The 26,527-nt window shown below is 46.0% G+C and overlaps 1 protein-coding gene across 2 annotated transcripts in view; it reads right to left on the bottom strand.

Moving 5' to 3' along the window:
• Positions 1-26,527, bottom strand: part of TRPC4AP (transient receptor potential cation channel subfamily C member 4 associated protein) — a 766,986-nt gene that overhangs the window by 288,124 nt on the left and 452,335 nt on the right. For both annotated transcript variants that reach the window (XM_078652243.1, XM_078652242.1), the window contains exons 13-14: positions 26,332-26,415; positions 15,757-15,847 (exon numbers count right to left, since the gene is read on the bottom strand). In XM_078652243.1, coding sequence (XP_078508369.1) covers positions 15,757-15,847; positions 26,332-26,415 — 175 coding nt within the window. The remainder of the gene's footprint in view (positions 1-15,756; positions 15,848-26,331; positions 26,416-26,527) is intronic.

Here is a 26,527-nt window from a genome sequence, read left to right as displayed (position 1 = left end):
CCTAGTGTATCGCCGGTCCCTTGTTCGGAATCTTCTCCGAAGAGGTCCGGAATGGAACCAGTGTTCTGGCTCTGCATGTCGCGACGACGGGCCAGACGGTCGTGGTGAGCGGTCGTCGAGCGGAAATATTTACACGGGTCCTAGTCATGTTCGTTGTGCTCTGGAGATAAACACAGGTTGCACACTTCGTGCGAGTCGGTGCATGGGAACTTCGCGTGTTACCGTGGGCAGAATTTGAGTGGAGTCCATTCCATCGACTGCGAGGTGGCCCGACATGAGTAGGCCCAACGGCTTTTCTTGAATTTGATGATCGAAAAGAGTTTTTGTATTAAATACGATACGCGGAGAAAGGAAATACGCAATAGTAAACAATACCGTAGAGGGTAAGAGGATTGCATACTGAAGGGAACCCAAAATTGGAGCGCAGCAATTCACGTCCGAACCAGATCGTTGAAAAAAACAATCTAACAATGGAGTCATGCCCATGCGCACTATCACCGAAAGGAGGAGTCTCCTACATCTTCGAAGAAAAACAACTTGCAAACATCCAGACCCAACAATAGATGGCAGGAGTACGCAAAGCATGTGATCTACAGCTCACATGACTCGAAAATAAGTTTCCCTTCTTGTACTATTTCCTGCATTCTCTTTTTGTGTTCTTCTAGGACATATTTTAATAATTCTTCCATTTCTTCTTAGTGAGCTCTATCATATCTGGACAAGAGACTTTGTGTATTAGCTATACGCCAATGGCTGACTGACTGAGCAGCTACTCTTTTCCCTGATGCATCTGTGAGTGTGGATTCTTTATCTGGAGACTCCCCCCGATGTTTGCAGATTTGTACTTTTACGGGCATTAGACACCACTAAGGAATCTAAAGACAACTGTCCTTTAATAAAAACTGGGTCAGAGGGAGGGGGCTTATCATTTTTTTGTACACTCTAGGTGTTAGTATACACGCTCAAACAGGGTCTTTAACTCCTTCCATGCTCATGACGGAGCCGCTCCGTCATGAGCCTCGGTTGAGCTGTGCTCATTACGGAGCGGTTCCGTCATGGCCCGCTCGGCGCGCCTGCGCGGCGCGAATTCCGCTCCTGCGCTGGACGTTCCATTGAGCGGGCGGGGCCATGACGGAACCGCTCCGTCATGAGCACAGCGCAACCGCGGCTCGTGACGGAGCAGCTCCGTCACGAGCATGCGAGCGCCGCTCGGCCCCCCCACCCCCCTAGCGCTGCGGCGGAATTGCCGCCGCAGCGATGGGGTTAAAAATATCATTAGTGTGCCTTAACATATCTTTAAACATAGGCAACATTTGTGTGGTTTTATGTGTGCTTTCTAAGGTTTCAAATAGGAAATCTTCTTCCAGTGCCTCCTTATGTTAAGGCACTCCATGGTAACTAGCTGCCCTAGCAATTAATTTCTGATATGCAATATCATCAGGAAGGGACGGTTTTACCGGATATAGGTCAGGGTCTGTATCTTGTGGTGGATTTATATTATAGTCATCCCATGGATCTTTTGGTGGCTGATTATAATTGAATCGTCCACCTCTGTATCGGGATTTGTGTTAGGAGAACCTAATGGTGTAATGTGTCAAGGATCCGTATCTGGTATAATGGGTCTTGGTGAAGAAGATGATGGGGACTGGGGAATATGAATAGGGCTAGTAGCTATGTCCTTTTTCTTTTCGAGAGGGATTCTGTATTCAGTGTCTGAATTCCTTTTTAAAGGTATCACCGGTTCAGCTGTTATGTCCAGAATCAGAATTTATGTGAATCTTCTTTTGTTTAGGATCCAGCTTTGCCTTAATTTTCTCCAAAATCTGCTCCGGTGACTGTAAGGGAGCGTCTTTTTGTTTTGCCACCAAAATTTGGGGTGCAGAGCTGTTTTTTTTCTTTTTCTCTTTTGATCCGAGATTTTTCGGAATTGGAGGGGTATCATCTCAGCTCGGGCTGGAAAGATTGACTTGCTGTTTCGGTGCCGAGCTGGAAGACGGGACGTTTGAATTAGAGTCTCGTGCCGACCATGCCCTGTTGGCAGTGGTGGCTCATTAGCCTTTTGTTTTGTTGGAGTGGGTTTGATGGACAAAGGGGCTTTGGTACTCATGGCACCCAGTCCAGCCGGAAAGTCTTGGGACTCAAGTACGATCTCCAAATGTCCTGGAGGGAGAAGGCCTCTTCTTCCTCCGTTGCCATTTCTTCCTGCTCCTACTCGATGTCCTCACCAGAGATAACAGGGGTGTCCTGGATACTCTGTAGCTGCATGTCTCTCCATCGAGCCAGACGGTTCCACAGAGTCTTTTTTTAACTGAGTGACTGACATTCGTTGCAGTCTTCCTCTTTATACTCCGGGGAGAGACAGATTACAGACCTTATGCTGGTCGGTACGCAGATATTTGGAATGGTATCAAGGACAGAACTAAAACGGCGTCCGTTCCATCGGCGGAAGGCTGGCCACTGGTTCTTGAAGTAGAAGCAGAGGAAAGAGGTAGGCCCGAAGGCCGCGGTTAAGAGTTTTTTCGATAATTTAGATTAGGTTTTCTTAGATTTTGACACAAATATATGTGGAGACGCAATCAAAAACAATACAGATGAGGGTAGATTAATTGCGCACCGAAGGGATCCCGATTAACTGTTTTGAATCGAAGCGCCACCATACACGTCCAAACCCAATGGCGGAAAGAAAACAATCTAACAATGGAGTCGAAACCCATGCGCACTATCACCGAAAGGAGGAATCACCTTACCTCGTAACTGGAAAAGACTGCTTCGAAGAAAAACAACTTGCAAGTACACATGCCTCGAACATGTGTTTTCTTCTGCACTGGTTGCCGGGTTTCCAGCTGGAAACAAGACTCTGTCTGTTCCTCCTCTATTTTCACCCAATATGTTGCTGCGAGCCTTTTGACAAGGACGTTGTACATTGTGATGTCAGTTGAAGAGGGCTTAGAAGGGTAGGTACACAGCTCTTCTTTTTTTGTGAGGGGGTCAGTTTCTATATCCTGACATCCTTCCTCCTCGGAGTCTTGTAGGAACCCTTGATAAAAACTGACCTTCGGTAGCTCAGTTTATAGAAAAGCTCTTCTTATTCTATCTACTGGGGCTCAGGGGCCTTTGGAGGCTTAAGCTCCACATCTTGCTCCTTTACTGTTTGGGAATGCAGTATCTATTGTGGGAATCTGAACTCCCTCTTCATAAAGGCCTCCATTTCAGCCTAGAGCCTTCATTTTTTTCACTCGATGTTGAGAGTTTTCTGTTTGACGTTAAGCTATTACTTTTCAGCACCAAGATCTCCTTCTCTCAGGGCTCTTTCTCCCTCCAGCGATAAATTGCCTTTTAGAGTTGAGGCCTATTCTGAGGGTTTACGGCCAACAGTGTCTTTCGACTTTGACCTGTGACGTTACTTTTGTTTTTGCTTATTCTCATTCCCAGTTATCTTTGTTCTTGGGTAGCCTTTGATATCAAGTTGAATGCTTCAGCTTAGCCCCATTGCGCCCTTGTTTTACCTGCCACTTGTTTGACGCATCTTGCAACAACAAAGATGACTCCTCTGTTTATACAACCTCTTCAGCATCAGAGTCTTTGCTTCCAATGTGTCTTTGGGTTTCTCTAATTGCTTAAGAGGCTGAGGTCCTTCAACTATACTTTGACAATGCCATGGTGTAATGATCCTATCTTATTCTTCCTCATCTTCAGGGTATTGGGTTGGAAGGCTGCACATGTGATACAGCCCTTGGTGTTGTGGTTTTTAGGTAGGAAAAGGCTGCAAACATGGCTTTCTTTCTGTGCGTATTTGTGATGACACTTCAGGCAGAATCTAAAGGGGATATGCTCCATTGCCTATGCACATTCTCTGACCATCGTGGCAGATGTCTCTTGACTGTAATGTCTTGAAAAGCCCTAATTTTCTCTCAGAGGAAAAACCTTCTTTCTCTTCAAGGATCCCGAAAATAATAAAAAAATTATATATGAAAAACATATATATATATATATATATACACACAGCTCTATAAATATATCCATATATCATTTTTTCTCATAACAATGCAACCCCAATTTAGGAGGCTAAACAATGCAATAATAAAACTAATACTTGTGCAAACACATAATAAATATATGAACCACAGGAGGGCAAGTATCACTTGAACTCTTTTTAATGAGTACAACTCATGAAAACTGCAAAAAGAGCAGGCAGCACTGCACTGTAAGCCAATAGCATAGAAAATTAAAGCAATTGCACAAAAACTGGCACCGTGCCTTTAAGGCAGCCATGACTCCTAGCTTCCCATCATGCCTCAGGGGTGACAGTTAGGTCAGTTGTACTTTCTGGTTCCTTCAGTCAGGACCCTGGATTTCACTGCTCTGTTCTTTTTTACTTTTTTGTCAAAACTATTTAAACTTTTTAAGGGTTTCTACCTTTCACACAACATCTTTTTGTCTTTGAAGATGTGTAACCAGTTTTTTAGCAGAAAGTGGTTTTATTTCCGTCAGAATGGCTTCACTTTTTGATCCTTGCCCCTCCTGTGGCAAGAAGAAGGCCAAGTCTGACACATATTCTGTGTGTATCCTCTGCCTCCCTGACTAACTCTCCAGAGAGCTGTCCACATTGTAAAAAACTGTCCAGAAGAACGCTCAAGGATAGAGAGAGAATTAGTTTATATGGACTCTCTGAAAAAGGTAGGTCTCCTGCGAGGCAGAAGAAAAAGAGACCACGATCGACGGCGAGAAGCAAGATACCGATCTGATCACCTTCAGCGTCTGGATTGGCGTTGGACCTACAGCCGGCGAAGAAGCAGATGTCGTTGTTGAAGTCTTCAGCGGTGCACTCATAGTTCAACTCCAAGGCTGAAGACGGCAGCTTCAACGTAGAGTTAGGTAAAAGACCCTCTGTTGAAGTCAACCAGGCGACGGTCAACATAGAGTAATAGGTCTCCGTCGGCGTTGGCCAAACGTTTGACGTCGAGGCAGGACACTCCGTCACTGTACATCTTTGAGTGGTCGACGTCGAGGCACATATCTCCATCAAGATGTGTACAAAGATCATAGACCTCGAGACATAAAACGCCGTCTACGGCGTTGAAGAAGAGGACTCCGTCGGCTTCATCCCAGAGAAGATCAACGTTAAGACATCACTCTTCCGCGCACAGGCGTTCAATGTCGAGTCAGAGGTCTTCGTCGACGTCAGCGCAGAGATGCTAGTTGTGGAAGCAGAAGACTCCTCCAACGGCAAGACGGTCGAGGCAGAAGACACCGTCGATGGCATCATGAAGGCGTTTGACGTCGAGACAGAGGTGTCCGTCGACGTCGCGACGTTCACCGTTGAGACAAGGGATTTAGTCAGTGTCCAAACTCGGACGTTCGACATCTAAGCACAAATTTGCTACGGGCTCATGCTCAGTGAGTTTTTCTCCGTCGCCATCACCGACTTCAAGGGCAGAATCTCACCGCACGTTATCAAGATGTCCTCCTTTTTCTTCCTCAAGATCACCGGTGGTCATTTCGAAGTCACAAAGCCAGAGGTCTTCACCTGTACGACCCTGTCCAGTTGAGGATCCTGCAAGAACGGAGAAGCGTAAATCTCCATCTGCACATTGCTCACGTTCACATGAAGCTCCTGTTAGGGAAGAGAGATGAAAATCTCCATGAGTACACCTCTCTCCCAGATGGTTGTTGCCTCTGCATAACTGGCAGAAAGCTGACACTGCATAATCGAGAGGTGTTCAGGACTATTCGAGCCCTTTGCACAGGTCTCCCCTAACCGATCTCGTGCAAGCAGCGGATCTCTCTCCTAATACTCCATCGAGGGGTAGAGATCGCACGCATACTCCTGCTCGCTCTTCAAGAAGAAGATCCAGATCTCGAGAACAAAGGAGAAAACACAGGTCTCCAACAAGTTCATCCTAATTCTGCCCATTCCTCAAAGAGGTACAACTCCCTGACTCTGACAGACAGCCCATCGTCGAGAATCTCTCCCGTGGATGACGTCGCTACTGATCAAGATGTTCTATCCAGAGGGGCAAACAAATTAAACATCGCTATGCCTACTCAGCAAAGCTCGTCCTCAAGTCATATTCGAGACTTTGCATCAGAGATCAGCAGCCAAACCACTGCTACCTATGGTCCAGGGTCTGCTCCAGTCTGTAATGAACATTTTTCTGATACCAACGACTTTCAAGGCTGCTCCAGCGAGAATCATGAAGAAATACAGGTCTTCTGAAGAAGACCCTTTATTTGTCAGATCTGATCCTCCACCAGTTTCTGTTATTACAGCTGTGGTTAAGACAACGCATGGAGTAGCATCCTCATCTACAGTTCCACCGGATAAAGAGAGCAGAATTCAGGATGCATGGGGGAGAAAGGTCTGTGGCACGTCAGCCTCCATGATGAAGGTCTCCGGCACTTCGGCTCTGCTGGGGCGCTATGGCAGATCTTTGTGGGACTCCCTTCAGAGGTTCACAGAGAAGCTGCCAAGGGAAGACCGCAGAGATTTTGAAGAAAATATGCAGGAAGGCAGCTTGGTGGCAAACCAAGTGATCAGCGCCGCAGTGGATGGAGCGACACTTTCTGCGCACTCCTATGTGCATGGAATCAGCACCAGAAGATCATCCTGGCTCCGTCTTACTGCACTTAAACCGGAAGCGCAGTCCCGGATTCTCAATCTCCCTTTTACAGGCTCATCCTGGTTTGGCACTCACACTGATGAGGAGACGTCAGAACTCAATACCCTGACAGCGGATGGACTTGAGAAGAAGAAAGCGTTCCGGAACCTTCAGGCCCTATGATCGGCGGCCCTTCCGTCAGAGGGTTCAAACCCCCCATTGGCAGAGACAACAGCAAGAGCAGGGTCAATCAAAGTCCCATTACCAGGGTTGTCGTACCCCCAGAGGAAGAGGAACCCCTTGTCAGTCAACTACCTCAGCAAAAACACCAACTAAACAATGAGTGTCTGCTTCCTCCATCACTGTTTTCCACTCCAGTAGGGAAGTATTGCCATTCATCTAAAGGAGTGGCAGAGTATTACAAGAGATCAATGGGTATCAACCACGCTGCAGAATGGATACTCTAGGTTTTTAACATCGGCCTCCCTCGATCCCACTAGCTAATACAACATGCCACCAGATAAAAATACTGCAGTGGGAAGTATCTATCCTTATAAGAAAGTCAGCCATTGAGAAGGTTCCTACAGCGCAACTAGGTCAAGGAGTATACTCAAGATACTTCCTAGTGAAGAAGAAGGGTCGAAAGTCAGAATACAGGCCTATTCTAGACCTTCGGACTCTTATAACAAGTGCATAACGAAGTACCAACCTGTTTTTGAACTACATTCGTGCTACTGGGACAAAGCATGCGTCAAGCTTGCACGCAGAACTTTTGCCTTTGAACATTCTTTATACTGTTGACACTGTGTAAAACTGGTGTGCTTTAATTCATTCATTTGTTATAATGCTGGCTACTTACCATGAACCAAAGGTAACTATGATGCACTGGATGAATCAGGATGTGCAGAATGGGCCTGAGGGACCCGTCCTTCTTGGGAATTATGAAGTAGAGAAAATGCACCCTTAAGCCCTGTAGGAATTGTGGCACTGGCTCTATGGCCCCTTGAGGAGGAGTGCTTGGACCGCTTCCTTAAGAAAATGTTGGTGTTCTGGGGAGAGGAAATGTCTGCATGGTGGTATGTTGGGTGGTTTGGAGGTAAACTCCAGGCAGTAATCGTGCTGATGATGTATAATATCCATTGGTCTGAGGTGACATGTTGCCAAGCAGGGAAGAACATCTTAAGTCATCCCCTTACAAGTGCTGTGTGATCGGGGAGAAGGAGTAGAAAGTCATTGTTTGACTAGTGCATTGCTACCTTTGCCTCTACCGTTGGCGCTATTTCCACGCTAGGCACCCCTGAAGTAGCCCCTTGTGAAAATTGGTTGGGCAAGCTGGCGGTGGAAGAATGTGGAGGCTTCGGAGGACATGGTCTAGGAGCCTCCGCAATACCCAGAGCAGCACAAGGATCCCCGTGGAGGGAAGAGTCTGCAGGGTGCCCAAGGCTTTCGCCGTTTTGATGTCTTTTTTGATTTTCTCCAGCATCTCAAACCTGAGGCCCAAACCGATGTTCCCCATCGAAGGCCAGATTAAGAAGAGGCTGTTGAACATCCGGCTTGAGCCAGGCATGCCTGCAGAGTAGGACACTAGATTTAATCTCCAGAGCAGGGTTGTCAACAGCTGCTAGGACACAGGATGGTTGTGCTGGAAATCAGTTTGCCTTCTGTGACCAACTCATGTCCCCTTTTACCGTGCTCCTTCTGGGAGTTGTTGGAGGAGCTCCTCCATTTTGTCCCAGTGGGCCTGGTCATATTTAGAGAGCAAACCAATGGAACTGGTGATGTGCCAGTGGTTGGCCGACTGTTGAGCCTCATTTACCAGCTGCATCTATCCTTTTACTCTCTTTGTGCGGTGGAGAAACATCACCAATGATTGAGTATTCGGCCGCTTACGAGGGGTATTAACCACTAGGGAATTTGGTGGAAGTTGGCCCCCTAACTGATGTCTTTTTCCGGCTTCTTCCGCTGCTTTGGTTGAGGAGAGGGCTTCAGAGCTTCTTCAAAGCTGTGTTGCCAATTAGGAGGCCAAGGATCCCGCAGTAGAGGCTGTGTCAGTATCCGGCCCTTTCCGGGGCGAATAATAATTTGTCTCTGGCAGGTGTGAAGCTGCTCCTGCAGCTTCTGGAGGACAGGATGGACTGGTTTTTGGGCTGGCCTTTCTTTTGAAATCGAATGTTTCGGCACCGACTTGTGCTTGGAGGCGGACTGTTTTGAGTGTGACAGTTGCATCGGTACCAAGCAAGGAGCAGGCAGCGCAGAGGATGTTGGTTTAAGAATTATATTTGGTGCAGAGCCAAAGCTGGGCGTGGTGGCCCGGAAGCCTGCTTCTGTGGGTCCAGAGCTGCTGAATGCCCCTTCTGGGGTAGAAATTCGGAGCGGTGTCAAGGGGGAGTTGTACTCAAGACCGGTTGAGCCAGCGGAAGGTCTTTCATCTCAAGGTGGAACTCTATTTGGGTGAGAAAACCTCCTTGTCAGCGGTCAAAGACGCAAGATGATGTTTTCTCTTGAGATCCTGAGTGCTGAAGTGGTCTGAAGTATTTTTGAGGTTCCTGCTTGAACTTTCGAGTTGACGGGCCTGGCGGTCTCCAAGGGTCTTCTTCGACTGAAACGATCTACACACGTCGCAAGAGGCCTCATTAGGAGATCGGCCCCGGGGTATTTCTCAAGACACAGACAGCAGTATCAAAAGGGTGTTCATCCCATCACAGACTAGGCATGACGAGAGCAGAGCATATGGAAGGAAAGATAAGCCTTGACACGCTAAGCCCTGCTGGAGGTCGGTATCAACTGGCTAACTGTCACGGGTAGAACTGAAAGGGTCAACCCAATATTAGAGAAAAGGGGAAACGCGATCGAATACAATACCAATGGAGAGCTAGGGACCGTGAAGTCCAAACCAACAAGATCAACAGCATTGATCCAGAGCAAGGAGACATACGTCTGAGATAGAGAGTGGAATTACAAAATATATATATATATTATTTAACAATGAGGTGTTGACCATACACATTGAGAAGAATTAGAAGAAAAACTTCTTGCACACATCGGATCCCAACACTAGATGGCAGGAGTATGCACAGCAAGTGTAACTACAGTCACATACACCTCAAACATATTTTGACAGCTGTGCTATTTAAACTGAAAGGCGCTTACCAGATATGTTACAAGGCCAGACTGTACACACTGTACAAGATTGTGATTATTCCCTTTTTTACCAGTTTTATGTTTTCTAGAACATGTTAGGCAGGGCTTTCGCTTCTCCAGACACTTTCCAAATGAATCTGTTTTCACAAAATGAACATGAACGACGGAGGATAAACTTTCCTTGAAACAGAGACAGCCACCAAGATCCGAGCTAGCGATGTCTGAGTGCCTCTAGAGGTCATGAAAATTGCATGTCTGAATAAGCTATAAAAAGTGACACTAGTCCTCTAAAGTTAACTACGCTAGGAAGGATTCATATATAAGGATTATTTTACTTACCCTGTAAAGATCTGTTTGTTGCATGTTGTGCTTTAGATTCACATGCTCTGCATACTCCTGCTATCTAGTTTTGGTCTCAGATGATTGTAACTTGTAGTCTTCAGACTCGCAAGCTCTCTGTGACTGCTCCTCAGGTTCTGGATGCGCATGGGCACCAACTCTATTGTTGAATTGTTTTTCACCTAGCAGGTGAGAGCAGGAATGGAGTAGTGAGAAAAAGGAATAATAGTATCCATGTGCATAAATGGACATAAATATTACTAAGTGTAAGATATGTGTAACAAATATTGGCTTTCGGGGAGGAGGATGGGTGTATTTGACTCTACAGCAATGAATGCAACAAACAGATGTTCACAGGGTAAGTGACCTAATCCATTCGTATCATGTTTGGCTGCAGATGAATAGGCGCTGCACAGACTAGTGATCAGAGGTCTGAAATAGAGTCCAAAGGCCAGTCTGCCCAACTTTAGCTTGCTGTCTAGCAAATATATTCACACAATAGTGCTTTGAGAAAGTGTTTGGAGTGGACCATGTGGCAGCTTTACAAATATCTGCTATGGATATATTCACTAGAAAAGCTGTAGTAGAACCCTGTTTGCAGGTGGAGTGAGGATTGGGGCGGGAAAGTAGGGTTTTTTTAGCTTTTGCCTAACATGTTTTATCCTATCTGCTACTAATAAGATCTTCCCAGTACCTGTATTGTCCCAATGACAGTGCATGGGAATAGTGTGTTTCTTGGTAAAAAAAAAAATAAAAAAAAAATGGTAGCAGACCTACAAGTCACATTAAACAAATGAAAAAAGAAAGGCCAATCTCCGGCAAAGAATAAACTGGGGAAGCCGGTTATTAAAGATCGGATGGGCCCAGACCTCTAAGAGGAGGGGATAAACTGAGCTCCTTGAACACATTAGATCTGGAAGAATTTGCGTCATTGTTGACCCCAATTAGATCAGGCTCACCCAAAGATCCTATTACGGCTAATAAGTTAAGTGTCCATGACGCCAACAACGTGCAGCTCCTAGTGGAGCTTATTAACTCCTCGCTGGAACAGGGAACTATTCCAAAAGCATGGAAACATGCCATGGTCCGATCCCTCCTAAAGAAATCTAACAGAGTCCCTGAAAATTGGACTAAGTATAGACCAGTGTCCTTGCTACCCATTATGGCAAAGATAATGAGCACATGTCAATAAGCACCTTTATAGTTTTTTGGAGAGTCAAGACTGTCTTCACCCATCCCAGTCAGGATTCGGGAAAGGGCACAGTAAAGAGTCGGAGCTGCTACGAGTTACAGAACATCTTAGAGGGCTCCTAGACAGAGCCTTTGATACTGTGTCTCACACAACTCTGCTGGAAAGACTGACTGAATTGGAGGGAACCGCCCAATCATGGATGACCTAGTTTCTAAGGGACCGGTTGTTCCAGGTGTTCTCAGTAACAGCCTCCTCCGAGCGGCATCCACTGACTTAAAGAGGTCCCCAAGGATCAGCTCCAAGTCTGGTACAATTTAATATCGATGGACACCCATTAGCGGACTGTGGAAAGCTGTGGTCCAACTTTATTTTCATATGCATATGACACCAAAATTATCTTTTCACTGTAATATCCACAGAGAAAATGCAGAGACCCTGAACTCCAGACTGATGCTGGTCATGAAGTGGATGGAAAATCAGTTGTTCAAACCTAATGGAAAGAAGACAGAAGTTCTACTATTAGGAAATAATCCGTCCTTGTGGGGCCCACAACACTGTTTGGAAAGCTTGAGTCCCCTTCTGGAGCCGGTAGCAAAGGCAAAGAAACTGGGCATCATGGTAGACAATAAGTCCATGAAACCACAGGTGACAAAACTAGCTGCCATATGCTTTGCAGTCTTAAAATGGCTACGAAAAATCATTTGACAGCTACCAATTTCCGCTCAAAGAACGGTAACTCAGGCACTAGTAATGAGGCTGGAATACAGCAACGTTCTTTATCTAGGAGCGGACAAAACCGCTTTCCAACAAATTCAAGTAGTTCAGAACTTGGCAGCAAGGATGCTTTTTAGGCTACAGAAAAATTTCTCTGCATCAGCTCTCCTATGGGATTTACATTGGCTAGCAATAGGAAAACAGATTCAATTCAAGAACCTGTGCTATGTGCACAACGCTAGGGTAGGGTCCAAGTTACTTACAACTAGTGAAAGCCTACCAATCATGCCGGACATTATGCTCCAGTGAAAGCTCCCTGTGCGTTGTTCCTCCATTTAAATGCACACGTATGGGAGGCAGGTCCTTTGAATTCCAGGGTGTAAAACTTTGAAACAGGCTCCCAGAGGCTTTGAGAAGCTATCCATTGTTAACAAAATTTCATAAGCAGCTTAAGACATGGTTGTTCCAATGTAATACATCTGGGATAAACCCATCCTGATGTTGTAGCACCAGGAAACCCCAATGGGGTAGCTGTACACTTCATAAAATGTATATTATAATAAGGTTTGGATTCACTTGGCAATCCACATGGCAATCTATGCCTTAAAAATGACATGACCTTTACGAGGTGGTGAAAAGGCCACAACCAATTATTGTGTTTTGTGAAAGGATTTGGTTCTATCAATGTAGTACATAAGAGCACACTTGAACTGAAGTGAGTGAAGGGCCCTTTCAGCCAAAGAGGCTGGATGTGGAAAGATGACTGGGAGCTCAATGGAATTTTGGATTGGTTCTAAAAACTACTCTGTCCTGATGAACCCAACGAAGGATTCCTGTAATGTAAGGGCCTGTAGTTCACTAATACATCTGAGAGATATTATGGCTACTAGAAAGGCAACCTTCCAAAAGAGAAACTGCAAATGGTATGAATACATTGGTCACAAAAGGGAGCCCCGATAGTCTGGTGAGGACAACATTAAGATTCCAGACTGTGACTGGAGGTACCCTTGGTGGAATAACATGTTTAAGGCCCTCCAAAAAAGCTTTAATGACTGTAATTTCGAAAGGGGAAGAGTATTCTCAGTTTCCTCTGTGTTCTTTAGTTTGCATATATGTAGCAATGGGGGCTAAATAACGTGAAGGCTAACTCAGACTTTTGTAAGTGTACGAGGTAGCAAATAATGCTTTGCACCTTAGGCATGAGAGGGTTTATCTGCTTTGCAGTACAGAGGAGGACAGAGCGCGTCCACTTAGCAGCACAGCATTTGCATGTGGTGGGCTTACGGGCTTCTCTGATTATGTCGAAGCACTCTTGGGGTAGGTTAAGGTAACCAAACTAAAACATCAGGAGCTAAAATGCCATGTTGAACTGGCTGGTATCCAGGTGTCTCACTTTGCCTTGGTTTTATGTGAGCTGGTCCATGTAAGGAATCCGTGGGAAAAGAACCCTGACCAATCATTCGTACAGAGCATTGCCTGTGGACTGGGAATGTGGAAACCTGGTGGCGAAGTTTGAGCATTTTTCAACTGTGTGTGTGGCTAAAAGGTCTACGTTTGGGGTGCCCCATCTTTGGAAGTAAAGGAGTAGGACTTGAGGGTGGAGTTCCCACTTGTGGACTTGTTGCTGCAACCTGCAGAGTAGTCCGCCAGGAGATGAACATGGTGATGGATGACCGAGTGTCAGGTTTGCTGTGCTAGGTCCGATAGCCGATGGGAGTGAATGTCTCCTTGTTTCTGTAGGTATTACATGACAGTCATGATGTCTGTCCGCACAATAACTATCTTGCCTTGAATCTGCTGAAAAAAAGCTTAGAGAGCTAGATGAAGGTCTAACAGTTCCAAACGACTTATGTGGAGACCTGTTTGACGAAGTGGCCACAGACCCTGAACTGTCATGCCATTGAGGTGTGCTCCCCAGCTGACTAGAAATGTGTCCTTGGTGATGCTCACTTTCGGAAACTGGGTCTGCAAAGGGCCAGCCCTGCAACAAATTGTTGTTGTTCAACCACTGCTGAGAGGGATGGGTAGAGCATCATCTGTATATAAAAAAAAATAGTAATAAGTGTCTGGACGCTCGTCAGGCCACTGCAGCTTGCATCACCCTTTGCCCCTACCAGTGCTGCCAACAACAGTACCAACATAACTATTAACCATCACACTTCTACAAGTGTGACAATTCAGACTATTTCATGCCCCCAAAGCTATATGAATGGCTGGGGATGGCAGGATATCGTAATTTGTAATGTATATTCAATTAATAATTGACAGTTGTTGTGGTCACCTCTAAATTAGCCAGACAGTGCCACCTTGTGGAAGACTGTCACAAGCGCCAGTGTTGACAATAAAGTTCTGGTGCTGAGCACAGAAAACCATTGGCTCCAATTAAGCACTGGTGATGGGTGACCATCCGCTTTTGACCACTGGCTTAAAAGGCATTCCTGAAGTGGGCACATATGAAGTCTGGGAAGGGGCACTATGGCAATGCATAAAGCCATAATTCCCAGCAGATGCATTATGTGGAAAACTGGGAGTGGGCAAAGTGGCAGGAGCTGCTGGAATACTTGCACCCTTTTGGGGCTGAGGAAGGTTTAGCCCACTAAAGAGTGGAGTACTGACCTTAGGAAAGGTTAAATATGAAGTGGCTTCACATGTGATTTGGTGGCATGGACTGTGAACCCCAGGCTGTGCAGCATGGAGGTTGCAGTCTGGGTGCAAGTTAAGCACTCCTGTCTGCTTGAGCTCTCGATCAGCCAGCCCTAAAAGGAGGGGAAGATGATAGATCCTCCCCTTCTGAGGTGAGCAGCTACCACAGCTAAACACACTTGGTAAAGACCATTAGGGCCATGGTGACACCCAAGGGTAGTACATTGAATTGGTAGTTTTGACCACTTACCAGGAAGCGAAGTTAGACCAATGGGCATGGAGGGATAGGGGAGTGAAAGTAGGTGTCCTTTAGGTCTAGTATGCTCATTAAGTCACCTTGATGCAGAAGAGAGAATGACATCCTGCATGGTGACCATGTGGAAGTCTTCTGACAGATGCATCTGTTGAGAGGTTGGAGGTTGAGAATGGAATATGAGGGATCAGTCCTTTTTGGGAGTGAGGAAGTATAGGGAGTAGACGTTTGTGCCCTACTAATGGGGCACTGGGACTACGCTCCTTTGAGCAAGAGCACCTACACCTCCTCTTGCAGCAGCACAAGATGTTATGAGGTGAGGGTGTGGATGTGGGTTGGAATGTGTGGTACGGCTGAAATGAGCAGCAGCAATGCTCAATGATTGGGAGGTAGGATAAACCGGTCTGTGCTCATCACTTCCTAGCTGGGAAGAATGAAGTCAGCACCCAACAGAGGTTGTGTGATGGCTGGGGGCAGAAAGTCCCAAATGGATGAAGACAATGGACTAGAGAAACTGAAATGGCAACGCTGGCAGAGAAACATGTGGAAGAAGTCTTCTTGCGGCAGCATGGAAGGCAATTGACTCTGAGGCCACAACGGGAACCAACAAACACTTAGTAGACTGGGAGCAAGCTGAATCACGTCCAAACAAGATGGCGGAGAAAAACACTAACAATGGAGTCGGTGATCATGCGCATTCAAGACGAGAGGAGGAGTCACAAAGACCTCGGGACTCGAATGAAATCTTCAAAGATAAACAAGTTTAAATCGTCCCAATCCACCACCAGATGACAAGAGTATGCAGAGCATCTGTATTTACCCCCACACATGCTATAAATATATTTTTCTCAACGTTTTGGCACCATTGCTCCTACCTCTAAAAGTCCTCTTCTAAGCAGGAACATCTGGTCAGCATACGATGTAGCACCTCGCAGAAAACTTTCAACTGCCCGGGCTTGCCAAAACCTAAACAGAGAGGGGAGGTGGAAGAACAAAAGAAAAAGGGCTCAATTTTAGGAATATTGTTGAAGAATAGGTGGTAGTCTCCAATGGCCTGAATTCTAAGTGGTCTGGCAACACTCCCGTTTACATCGGCCCCAGGAGTTACAGATACCTGGGGTACCAGTAACACCAGAGGACCAGAATTTAAAAGTGGTACCTTGAGAGTCAATGTGGACAGGAGGAACAACAGAAGGAATCAGTAATTCCTGGTCATATTACTCCGGTAATTTCTCATATTGCCCCAGATTTTTCAAACTGATATTTTAGTTGCATTAAGCATCAATACATTTGTGAGTGAAAATAAACAAATGTGTGGCGTGCCTGAGATCTAAAATCTGATGGGGCCGGTAATTGCAGTTACCAACGATATCAGAATTAAGAGGACACTCGTATTGAGGGCCAATGTAGTATGTATAACACACATATAAAAAATTAACCAATCCAAAACACTTTAAACTGGAGAAAATGCAAGCATCAAACATTAAATGAGCTGGAAACAAACACTACTACACAAAAATAGCTTCAATTGATAGTGGTCTTGTGCAATTTTTCCAGAACAGGTTTTGAAAGGTGTGAACACCCACCAAGGGCTGCTGAGTTACACAGCCAACTACAAAGATGGGTAAGCTGTTTGCAGCACAAACTGGTGAATACTAAAGTAAAGTGGTAAGAGTGCCTCCATCTATCACACTGTGTTCGACTTTCCTTCAGTCAAGTACAGAATCCATTGAGTTATTAGACTTAAAAGGTTCTGAGTGCCACAGACCTCAAAAATGTCTGGCATGAGTGTAGATTTACTTTCTTTGCCACAGTATCAGTCGGTGACTCAGAAGATCCACAGAAATGCTTGCATTCAGCTGGTAAAGCCACATTGCTCACCTGCTTACATTCCCATCAACTCAATGTCCTAAACTCCAGATTATTTTCTTTTCTTAATTAACCATGCAAATTGTACCTCAAGAATAATCGCAATGATCTTAATATGTCTAACACTAAAATATTTGGTACGTTCTGCCAGGAAAGGGATAGCATGTGATATGTAGCCCCAACTAAGTTTGTTGCCTTTACTTTATTCAGCATAGTTCAAGGTTACACACTTCTATCGATCCCCTGAACATCCACACCAGTGTGGAAGTTCTACATTACAGGTAAAGGTCAGAAATCTCACTCAATTCAATTCAAAATACTTTATTTGGTTTAAAAATTTTGAAACCATAAAAGTTACATTACATTACATTACAGCCATTAAAACTTGATAAGTTTGTGGGGAAGCATAAACATATTTCATAATCACAATCCATACATGTTCGATACTTTAAAGGTTAAAGGGTATGTGTTCAGTAAAATCAATCGGCTATAAGAGACATGTAAACTCTCGGGGGGATAACTACTAAAATGGCAACTGCAAGGTGGGTATAACTTAGTTCTTCATGCAAGATCTGATTTTCAATGAGGATTTCAAGTAACCAACCACAAATAAAGTGCATTCTGGCTTCAGCATTTGTAAAAAGCATAGTGCTGGACGGACCCGAGTAAAATTCAACCTTTTTAAAAGTGGCTTTAAAAAGAACATCTGAGGGGCATCATAGAGGCAGCAAAAAAACAAAGTGCGCCAGGTCCTAAGGAGACACTCCGTCGCAGCCACAGGGTGGTACCACCTGGCCTCTAGGGCTTCCCTTCGGTACTGCAAGTAAAAAATGGAAGTAATCCAATCGGAACCTAGTTAATAAAAACCACTCGTGGACCGACAAGGTCCACAGAAGGTATGGCTCCATGGTTGGCATTGTTTTAAGCATCATAAAGCTACGGGCGCTTGGTTTGCACAGATCTACCTCATCTCTATTAAATCGTTTGAGTGCGGTAAAAGACTTCTTAACAAACTCCACATCTGCAGCTGTAATAAAATCGGGTCTTAAAAAAAGGTCCAGTCGCCCCAGCTCCATAAAGCGCTCTTTTATATATTTTAGCCATGGGATATTAAGCTTTTAATCCAGGCACAAGACTTCTTTCAGTATCTGATGGTTAAGGACTAATTCTTTGTTTAACCATGAACTACTAAATTAGAAGTTCCTTTTGGTACTCCCAAGAGCTGTTTTAGAAAATTGTTCTCAGCCACCTGGATACCCTCAGATGGCACATATCCCCCATAGCTCGCTACCGTGACTAGCAATTGCAACACCTTTTGCCTGGTAAAGTTTCAACATTGCCGCTATTGACGGCTTACCCATTTTTGCGGCAAAGTTGAAAATAGCTGTGTTTGCTCTTGTGATCTCCCCCCTTTTTCTCTGCACTAGGGCATTCCATTTTAAATGGTCGTCAAAAAGGACACCCAGATAAGAAAAAGTTGACGTTATGGGCACTTTCTCATCATTCACACTGAAAGGATACTGCTTCTTGGGGCGCGTCCCGACCAGCATTATATATGATTTAGAATTGTTTATAGCTAGGTCACGTTCTGCCATAAAACTACGGAAGGTGTTAAGTAAGGTCTGCAGGCCTCTGGCGGTTCTAGCAAGGAGGACCGCGCCGTCCGCATAATGCAGGACGGGCAGATCAATGCGCCCCACATAGGGAAAATCGGCCCCGGTTTCTACCAGGGTCTTGTCCAAATCATTAATACACAAGTTAAAAAGAAACGAATCCAAGATACATCCCTGCCGTACTCCCCTTTCAGTTTTGAAATTCCTGGATACCCTATGGTCCTGGGCAAATCTTATGTTTGCCGTAGTATTTTATTTATTTATTTATTTATTTGTGAGTTTGTATAGCGCTGGAATCAACTCCAACAGGAGTATCTCTGCGCTTTTGGTGTCGGTTTGGAGACCACAGAGGAGGTAGTAATGGTGGAGCTAGATCTCATTTATAAATAGCACGGTTTTAAGTTGTTTTCTGAATTTCAGATGTTCAGTGCAGAGTCTGAGGGTCAGGGGAAGTCTGTTCCACAGTGTGGGTCCTGCAACAGATAATGCTTTCCCTCCGTGTCTGGCTTTTTTGGCACGCGGTACTACCAGCAGATGACTTTTGCCAGATCTAAGCGATCTAGAGGGGATGTAGGGAGTGAATTTCTGTTCTAAGTAGGTAGGGCCTTGTCCGTTTATGCTTTTGTGGATGATACAGCATATTTTGAATTTTGCCCTTTGTCGAATATTGAGCCAGTGTAGTTTGTTAAGGAGTGGTTTCGATGCTGTTCTCGGAGGGGCATTTAGGACAAGGCGGGCTGCCGTGTTTTGGACTACCTGGAGTCTGTCCAGCACTCCCTCATTGGCAGAGAGAAGCAATCCGTTACAATAGTCGATACGACTCAAGATAAGGGCCTGCACTAGGGTTTTCCTGCATGAATCTGGTAGCAGGGGAAAGATTTTTCGCATCATGCTAATGATGTGAAAGCATGAGCCAGCCACGAAGTTACTGTGTTGCTTGAGCGACAGTTCTTGGTCGAGGCGGATCCCTAGGTTTTTCACGACCTGTTTGGGCTCTGGTACAGTACCGAGATCAGATGGCCACCAATCCGGGGTCCACAGTATTTTGGCCTCTCCGAATAGCATGACTTCCGTCTTGTTGACGTTGCACTGGAGATAGTTGGTTGACATCCACTGTGCGATGGCTTTCATGCCAGCAGAGAAGGAGTTCCTTAGTTCAGTGGTGAGATTTAGAAAGGGAAAGAGGAGCTGCGTGTCATCCGCATATGACACAGGCATAAACCCAAATGTGCGCATCACTCTTGCCAGGGGTGCCACATAGATGTTGAAAAGTGTTGGGCTCAAACAAGAGCCCTGTGGCACCCCTTTTGTAATCTCTACCTCTGTTGACCGATATTCACCCATGGTGACAGTCTGGGTGCGATCGGATAGGAAACTCTTGAGCCAGGCAAGGGCTTTGTTCTTAATACCTACGTTCGACAACCGGTCAATAAGGATGTTATGCGACACGGTGTCGAACGCTGCCGACAGATCTAATAGCACTAGAATTACAGAGTAGCCCTTGTCCTGGAACATATGGAGGTCGTCGGTAACAGACAGGAGGGTGGACTCCGTACTATGTTTCGGCCTAAAACCAGATTGGGAGTAGTCTAGGCCACCAGCTGTTTCAATGTAGCTGGATAGATGTCGATTTACGAATTTCTCAGTAAGTTTTCCTAAAAACGGTAGTAGGGAGATGGGCCTAAGATTTGCTAATTCGGTCCACGGAGTAGCAGTGTTCTTCCTAATAGGCCTAACTAATGCCTGCTTCCATTGTTTAGGAACAGAGCCTGTGCTCAGTGATAAGTTGACAAGTATTTCAAACGTAGGGCCTAGAACTTCCAACAAGGTGGGCATAAGTTTTGCTGGGATGATATCATCGGGGATGCCACTTTTAATCTGCATGGTAAGTGATGACACCTCCTTAGGAGTGATAGGGGGAAAGATATCTAGGGTGTAGGAGCATTTGTCGTATTCTGCGTCATGAAAGAAGGTAGCTGTGTCGGTAGTCAAAGTATTATTGGAATTGACTATTTTCTCGTATATGGTGTCTATTTTATTCGAGAAGTATTGGGATATTTCGTCACAGAGCTTTTGTGAAGAAATGTCTGGGCTTTCACATGCTGCTGGCTTGGTAAAGGATTGTAGAACTTGGTATAAGACCCTAGGGGAATTGTCTGCAGCCGTGATAAGGGATGTTAAGTGGGTTTTCCTCGCAATTCGAATGACTTTGTGGTAGGTGGTTAGGGAGTCCCAATAATGGCTCCTATCGATGGCAAGAAGGGAAGTCCTCCATTTCTTTTCTAGTTTCCTGGCTTTTTGTTTTAATGTCCTAAGCTCTTCAGAGAACCATATTTCTTGTTTTTTGGTTGGTCGGGGTCTGAATTGTTTTAGGGGGGCTATCTCATTTATGACCATCTTAGTAACTTTCAAATTTTTCGATGGCATTGTCAATATTTATGGGAATAGTAGTGAAAGGTTCAATGAATTTTTCTGAAAAAGTGGCCCCGTTAACTTTGTGCCATTGGCGCCGTTTTTTTAGGGATGGAGGTCGACCCGTGGGGAGTGGAGATAGGGTGGGAGGTGTGGAACTCAATAATAAAATGGTCAGTCCAGCTGACTTGAGTGGGAGGTAAACAGGTAACTATGGGGAAATTAGCTAGTAAGAGATCTAGAGTGTGTCCTGCCAGGTGTGTTGGACCCATGTTACGTTTTGTTAGTCCTAGTAAAGAGAAGTCATCCACACAGTATCCACATAGTATCCCTGTGTAGATCCCTCAGAAAATCCACCAAGCTAGCCTTCACCCCCATGACCTTCATGGACTGCCACAGTTTCCCCCGGGTGACACAATCAAAAGCGGAGGAAAGATCCATGAACGCCATATAGATCGTACCCTGGCGGGCAGCTGTGTATTTCACGAGGATCATGTATAGGTTAAGGCATTGTGCTAAGGTGGAATGCCCTGGGCGAAACCCGTATTGAATATCAGAGATAATCCTATTCCCTTCTGCCCAGGTTGCCAATCTGTTCCGCACAACTCCGCCCACAACTTTGACCACGGAATCAATAAGGGAGATCGGTCTATAGCAAGAGGTGCTATTGCGATCGCCCTTCTTGAATACCGGGACAATTGTTGAGGTGCCCCATGACTCTGGGCAACCAGCCCCCGCCGCTGCATTGAGTACAGCCGCGAGGACTGGGGCCCAGAGGGGTGGATTGGATTTTAAAAGATCCGACGGGATACCGTCCGGACCTGGGGCCTTATTACACGTCACCCCAGAGATACCTTTCTCTACCTCACTCTGCGTAAATGGTATCAAAGGTTCGTTTTGGGCTCCAAGATGTGGATGTATACAGGATGTAGCGCTCTCAAATATAGACCCGAAGTGAGACACCCATTCATCTTCAGTTATATTGGAGCTTATATCCTCGGCCCCCTCCCTCTCAAACAAGGGTCTATTGATTAGTTCCCAAAATATCGTACTGCTACCTAGAGTACTTGGATCTAAAAGTTCTCTCCATGTTGCGTCCTTCAATTCAGCTTTACATTTTGCCAGTATCTTTTTATAGCAGATACGGAGGGACCTGATCAGAGGTTGATCTCTTGGGCTAGCTTTCAGGGCTGCCTTTAGCTTTCTCTCGTGGCTTTAGAGCATGTGGAGTCAAACCATTTCGGGTCCCTAGAAAGCGCTCTTCGAACGGGGACAGTTAATAAATCCCCCACCTTTAAAACAATCCCCTCAAAGGCTTTGAGAACACCCGCAGGTAGGGAGTCAGGGGCTGCACATAGTGCTAGTTCAGAGGCACATGATTCGTATACCTTTCCATAAAATAAGTCTGGCGACAGCTGCGACCACTTAAGGCGGCGCCTTCCATCCGTTGGTCTCAGCACACCCGGTGCTATCACCCTTGCCTGCCTTTTTAGCAGACCACCCTCCAAACGAACACATACGGGGTTATGGTCACTAAAAATACTTTCTAAAATAGTGAAACCCCAGAGGATAGATTGGCAACCAGCCGAGATCAAGATATGGTCTATAAAAGTCCCACCATTACAGCTTTTAAAATATGGAACAGACTATTTGCTAGATGCAGCAACAGAGGTCATGGAAGAGATCAAATCGAATTTGTTAAGTAAACGCCTCCCCCAGAGTAGAATGCTCAAAGTGGAGTCCCCGCATCCTAGCACAGCCCATTTCGCCCATGCTGGTAGTTGCTGGGTCACCACATGGGTGAACGTTAAAATCTCCTGCTATCATAAGGCTATGAGCGGTGTGACCACAAGATTGGCTAACAAAGTTACTCAACTGGGCGATCTTACAGGATCCCGCGGGATTTACTGCATTATAAAAATGTATCAAACATAGGCTCACGTTTACTTGCTTTAAAATAAGGGCCTGGAAGTCATTGTGAGCGGAAGGAAGTTCCTTAAGCCCACAGTTCATAGATAAAGCTGTAAAAATAACCAAGCCACCCCTAGCTCTGCCACTAACTGATGGGGTGGCCGGGGCAAAGAAAGCTTTGTATACCTCAAGAAACAAATTACAGTTTACCAGCCAAGTCTCCTGGAGGCAAATCACAGGGAATTGTCTGATGAACTGAACCCACATCGGGCCATTAAACTTCCCCGCTAGCCCTGCAATGTTCCATGAAAGGACATTGCAGTCAACTTGATCCTTGGGCTCCCCCGCTGATATGGTAGATAAAATATCACTTGGCTCAGGCATAAGTACCCCTAGTGGCGACAACATGAGTGAACCAGCCCTATGACAAGGCCGCTGAGAGGGCATTGGGGGTTGGACAGGTGGGACAATGATTACTGAGTTTGTATTCAGACAATCGCAATCCTCCAGGCTCGAAAGGGCAGAGAATCTGTTTGGCCCCTGCGGGATGGGTGAAAGGTGGCGATCTCTCCGGGCATTCTGCCTCACTACCCATGGGATAAATTGTCTGGCCCCAAGAGCTTCAGCAGGGCCAGGTGCACAATAGAGCCGAGTTAATACCCCTTGTGAGCTCAGGCTTATAAAAAGGATAACCACCAACGGGGTAGATTGAGGCGGTAAGTTAAGGACTGCAGGGTTGGACAGGGTGTTGGTGGAATATCCCGGCGGCTTACCCATGTTTTTCAAGGGTCCTGAATAGCTTCATCATCTTGCCTCTCTGGTCCAGACCTATTACCAAACCCTCATTTCTACCAATCCCCCTGAACTACTGCAATCCACATTTAAACCTCGGGTCTTGGTGAGGCTAGAAGAACCCATTTCCCTAGGTGCCCCTAATGATGACGAAATATCTGGGGTGGTTTTCGGGCTAGTTGACACAGTAGAAGTTTTATCTAGGGATCGAATTGATTGTAACATTTTGAGCTGATCTGCCATGCTTTGCTCTATTATGTTTAGCTTGGTCATTAAGGGTAACGACCTTTCCTCCAGCATGGAGCTTAGAATAGATCTAAAAACCTCCAACGTGGGATATTCTATCATAGGTGACTTTACTGCCGGAGGTACCCCTGACTCGGATGGAAGCTTTAACGCTACGTTTGGGTTTTGTCTTTTTGGCTTGACTGCCTATTGCTTTGCATTTTCTTTTCAGGCTGCCGGAGGAGCGACAAGCCTCCCCCAATTGTTGAGGTGGAATAGGGCCCTGAACTGCCTCTGTTAGAGGGTCACTTGTCTTCCCACCATTTCCCCCCTTCCCATCTATAGCAGAGGTAACAGCAGCCTTCCTATTTGCAATTATCACTACCGGGGACAAGGCCCTAGGGGGTACCTCCTGAGATTCTGGCATGGAGAGAAGAACATCCTTGGCCTGCAAGTCACTGCCCACCCCCGGGGAAACAGTAGTGTTCTGTAATTCGTCAATGAATTCCTTATTATGAGCATCCAAAAGGGGGTGAAGGCCACTAATAGGGGATCTAGATAGGCACCTATTAACCATTTCAATCTCTTTGTCAATGACTGAAGCAGCCCTTGACAAAAAGGCATCCATGCTGGCTACTGTTGCTCTAGAAGCAGCTGTGGACCCCTCTTGATTCCCCTGGGTCTTTCTCCTCCCCATGGTTGCTGCCCTATGTAGCTAACCTGTGGCTCTGGGAGTAGATATGCCCCACTATTTTGTTAACGTTAACGTGTTTAGCCATGGTACAAAGAATAGAAAAGACGAAAAACAATTCCCCGGGGATAGAAAACCACTGTTCCCACCCGCGAGAACTCATATAATAGGATTTAACCGCCTAATAGAACCAGAGGAGAACGAAAGTCAACAATAATTTAAAAACATTGGCCGTAATGCATTAAACAGAGAAATAAAAATAACGTGGACCAGCCCGGCCTCTTTCGGTCCCTGACGGGCGCGGACGGGCCCGCCCTTGGCCCAGGCTTTGCTCGGGCACGTCCACGCCCACGCGTGTCCCGCGCTGCGGGAGCCCTACATCAGTTTTAAGCGCCTCCTGGCGCAATGGTGTTGAGTGGCGGTGCCTCTAAGGACTGTGGGGTGTGTAGCCCCGGCACAACAGGGCTGCCCAAATGACTCTCTCGGCGGCGGGCGGCAAGCAAGCGGCGTCTCCGCAGGTCAGCCCAACACAGCACAACACAAGGGGCCCGTAAAACACCTCTGGTAAGTGGGCTGCGAGTTGAAGGGACTCCCGTGCTGCTGGAGCCCTGCATCAGTTTTAAGTGCCTGCTGCGCAATGGCGTGGCGGTGCCACTAAAGACTCTGGGATGTGTAGTCTCGGCACAATAGGGCTGCCCAAATGACTCCCTCGGCAGTGGGCGGCAATCGAGCGGCATCTCCGCAGGTCAGCACAACGCAGCACAACACAAGGGGCCCGTGAAACACATCTGGTAAGTGGGCTGCGAGTTGAAGGGACTCCCAATCTCACTCTACTTCTGTGACTCTACAAACTTGCTTGGGCAGATATACCTGTGGAAGCTCCTGAGATTTGTTAAATGGTGCCAGCTTGTATGGGGCAGATGTCACTGTACACACTTGTTCAGTGCAGCTGTCACCGCACCAGCCAGCAGGAAGATGGCAGTCACAACAGCAGTCACAGCACAAGCCACTGCAGAGACAGCAGTCACATTGCTGGCAGATAGGGGTGTGGCACTCACGGCCCCAGCTGGTGAAGAGGGGGCAGTCACAACCCCAGCCGTCAGGAAGACAGCAATCATGGCCCCAGTTGGCAGAGTGTGGCAGTAGTGAGGACCCCAGCCAGTGGGGAGGCAGCAGTCACTATGCCAGCCGGTGTGAAAGTGGCAGACTACGCTAGCCGGTGAGGAGGTGCCAGTCACTGCAGGAGCTGGTGGGAGCAACCACCACTGTGTAAGCTGGGGAGAGGAAGAAGCTACTGCACAAGCTGCCAGGTGGCAGCAGCTACTGTGCAAGCAGTCGGGAGGTGGCAGCCACTGTGTAATCTTGTGGCATAGCAGCATCAATGCATAAACTCAGGGCGAGGGCCTCAAGTAAGGGCGATGCTCTAAAACTACTCTTCAATGTGCTCTTAAGACTAATTACAAATCATTCAACTGTGCACACAAGCTCCTTTTCAATATACAAATAAATGGTTTAGTATGAAAGAGTATTGTCAGATTATATGCATGCCTTTCAATGCATCAGCAATAACAATTCTGACTGACTTGACTAGGTTTTATAGAGAAATGGGATAGTGTTTACTTGTACATCATCATTTGGGTGTAAAGCAGTCTTGGAAACCTTGAATGTTATCTGAGAGCAGAGAGTGATTAGTGGTGCTTTGTTCCTCAGAAGTACACTCTGCCATAAGTCGCTGCCATAACCACATCCTCACACAAACTCCCATTTACAGCCTTCAGAAAGTCATAGCTGGTCCCTGTGCAGATTTCCCCTAGGTTGGGGACAGGAATGGTTGTCCTACCATAATCCATCACTATAATTTAGCCAGCTTTAGTTCAACACAAAAAGCAGGAGTCCCATATAAACTTCTCATGATTACGCATAGAAATGGGACCAACCTGAATGAGGACTCTGCTGGTTCCTTCTTCATCACCTGTAGAAGTCTTGTTAGCAAGCCTTTCTTTCCATCGCAGACTAAACTTCTAATGCAGAAAGAAAAATTGAGAACTTAAAAAAATACAGCATATAGTTGTTCAATACATTATTAATTACATAGTTACAAAAAGATTTCCTTAAAAAACAAAAAGGCAATAT

This window comes from Lissotriton helveticus, chromosome 7 (assembly GCF_964261635.1).
Source record: "Lissotriton helveticus chromosome 7, aLisHel1.1, whole genome shotgun sequence".
Lineage (NCBI taxonomy): Eukaryota > Metazoa > Chordata > Amphibia > Caudata > Salamandridae > Lissotriton > Lissotriton helveticus.
This window is presented reverse-complemented; position numbering and strand designations above follow the sequence as displayed.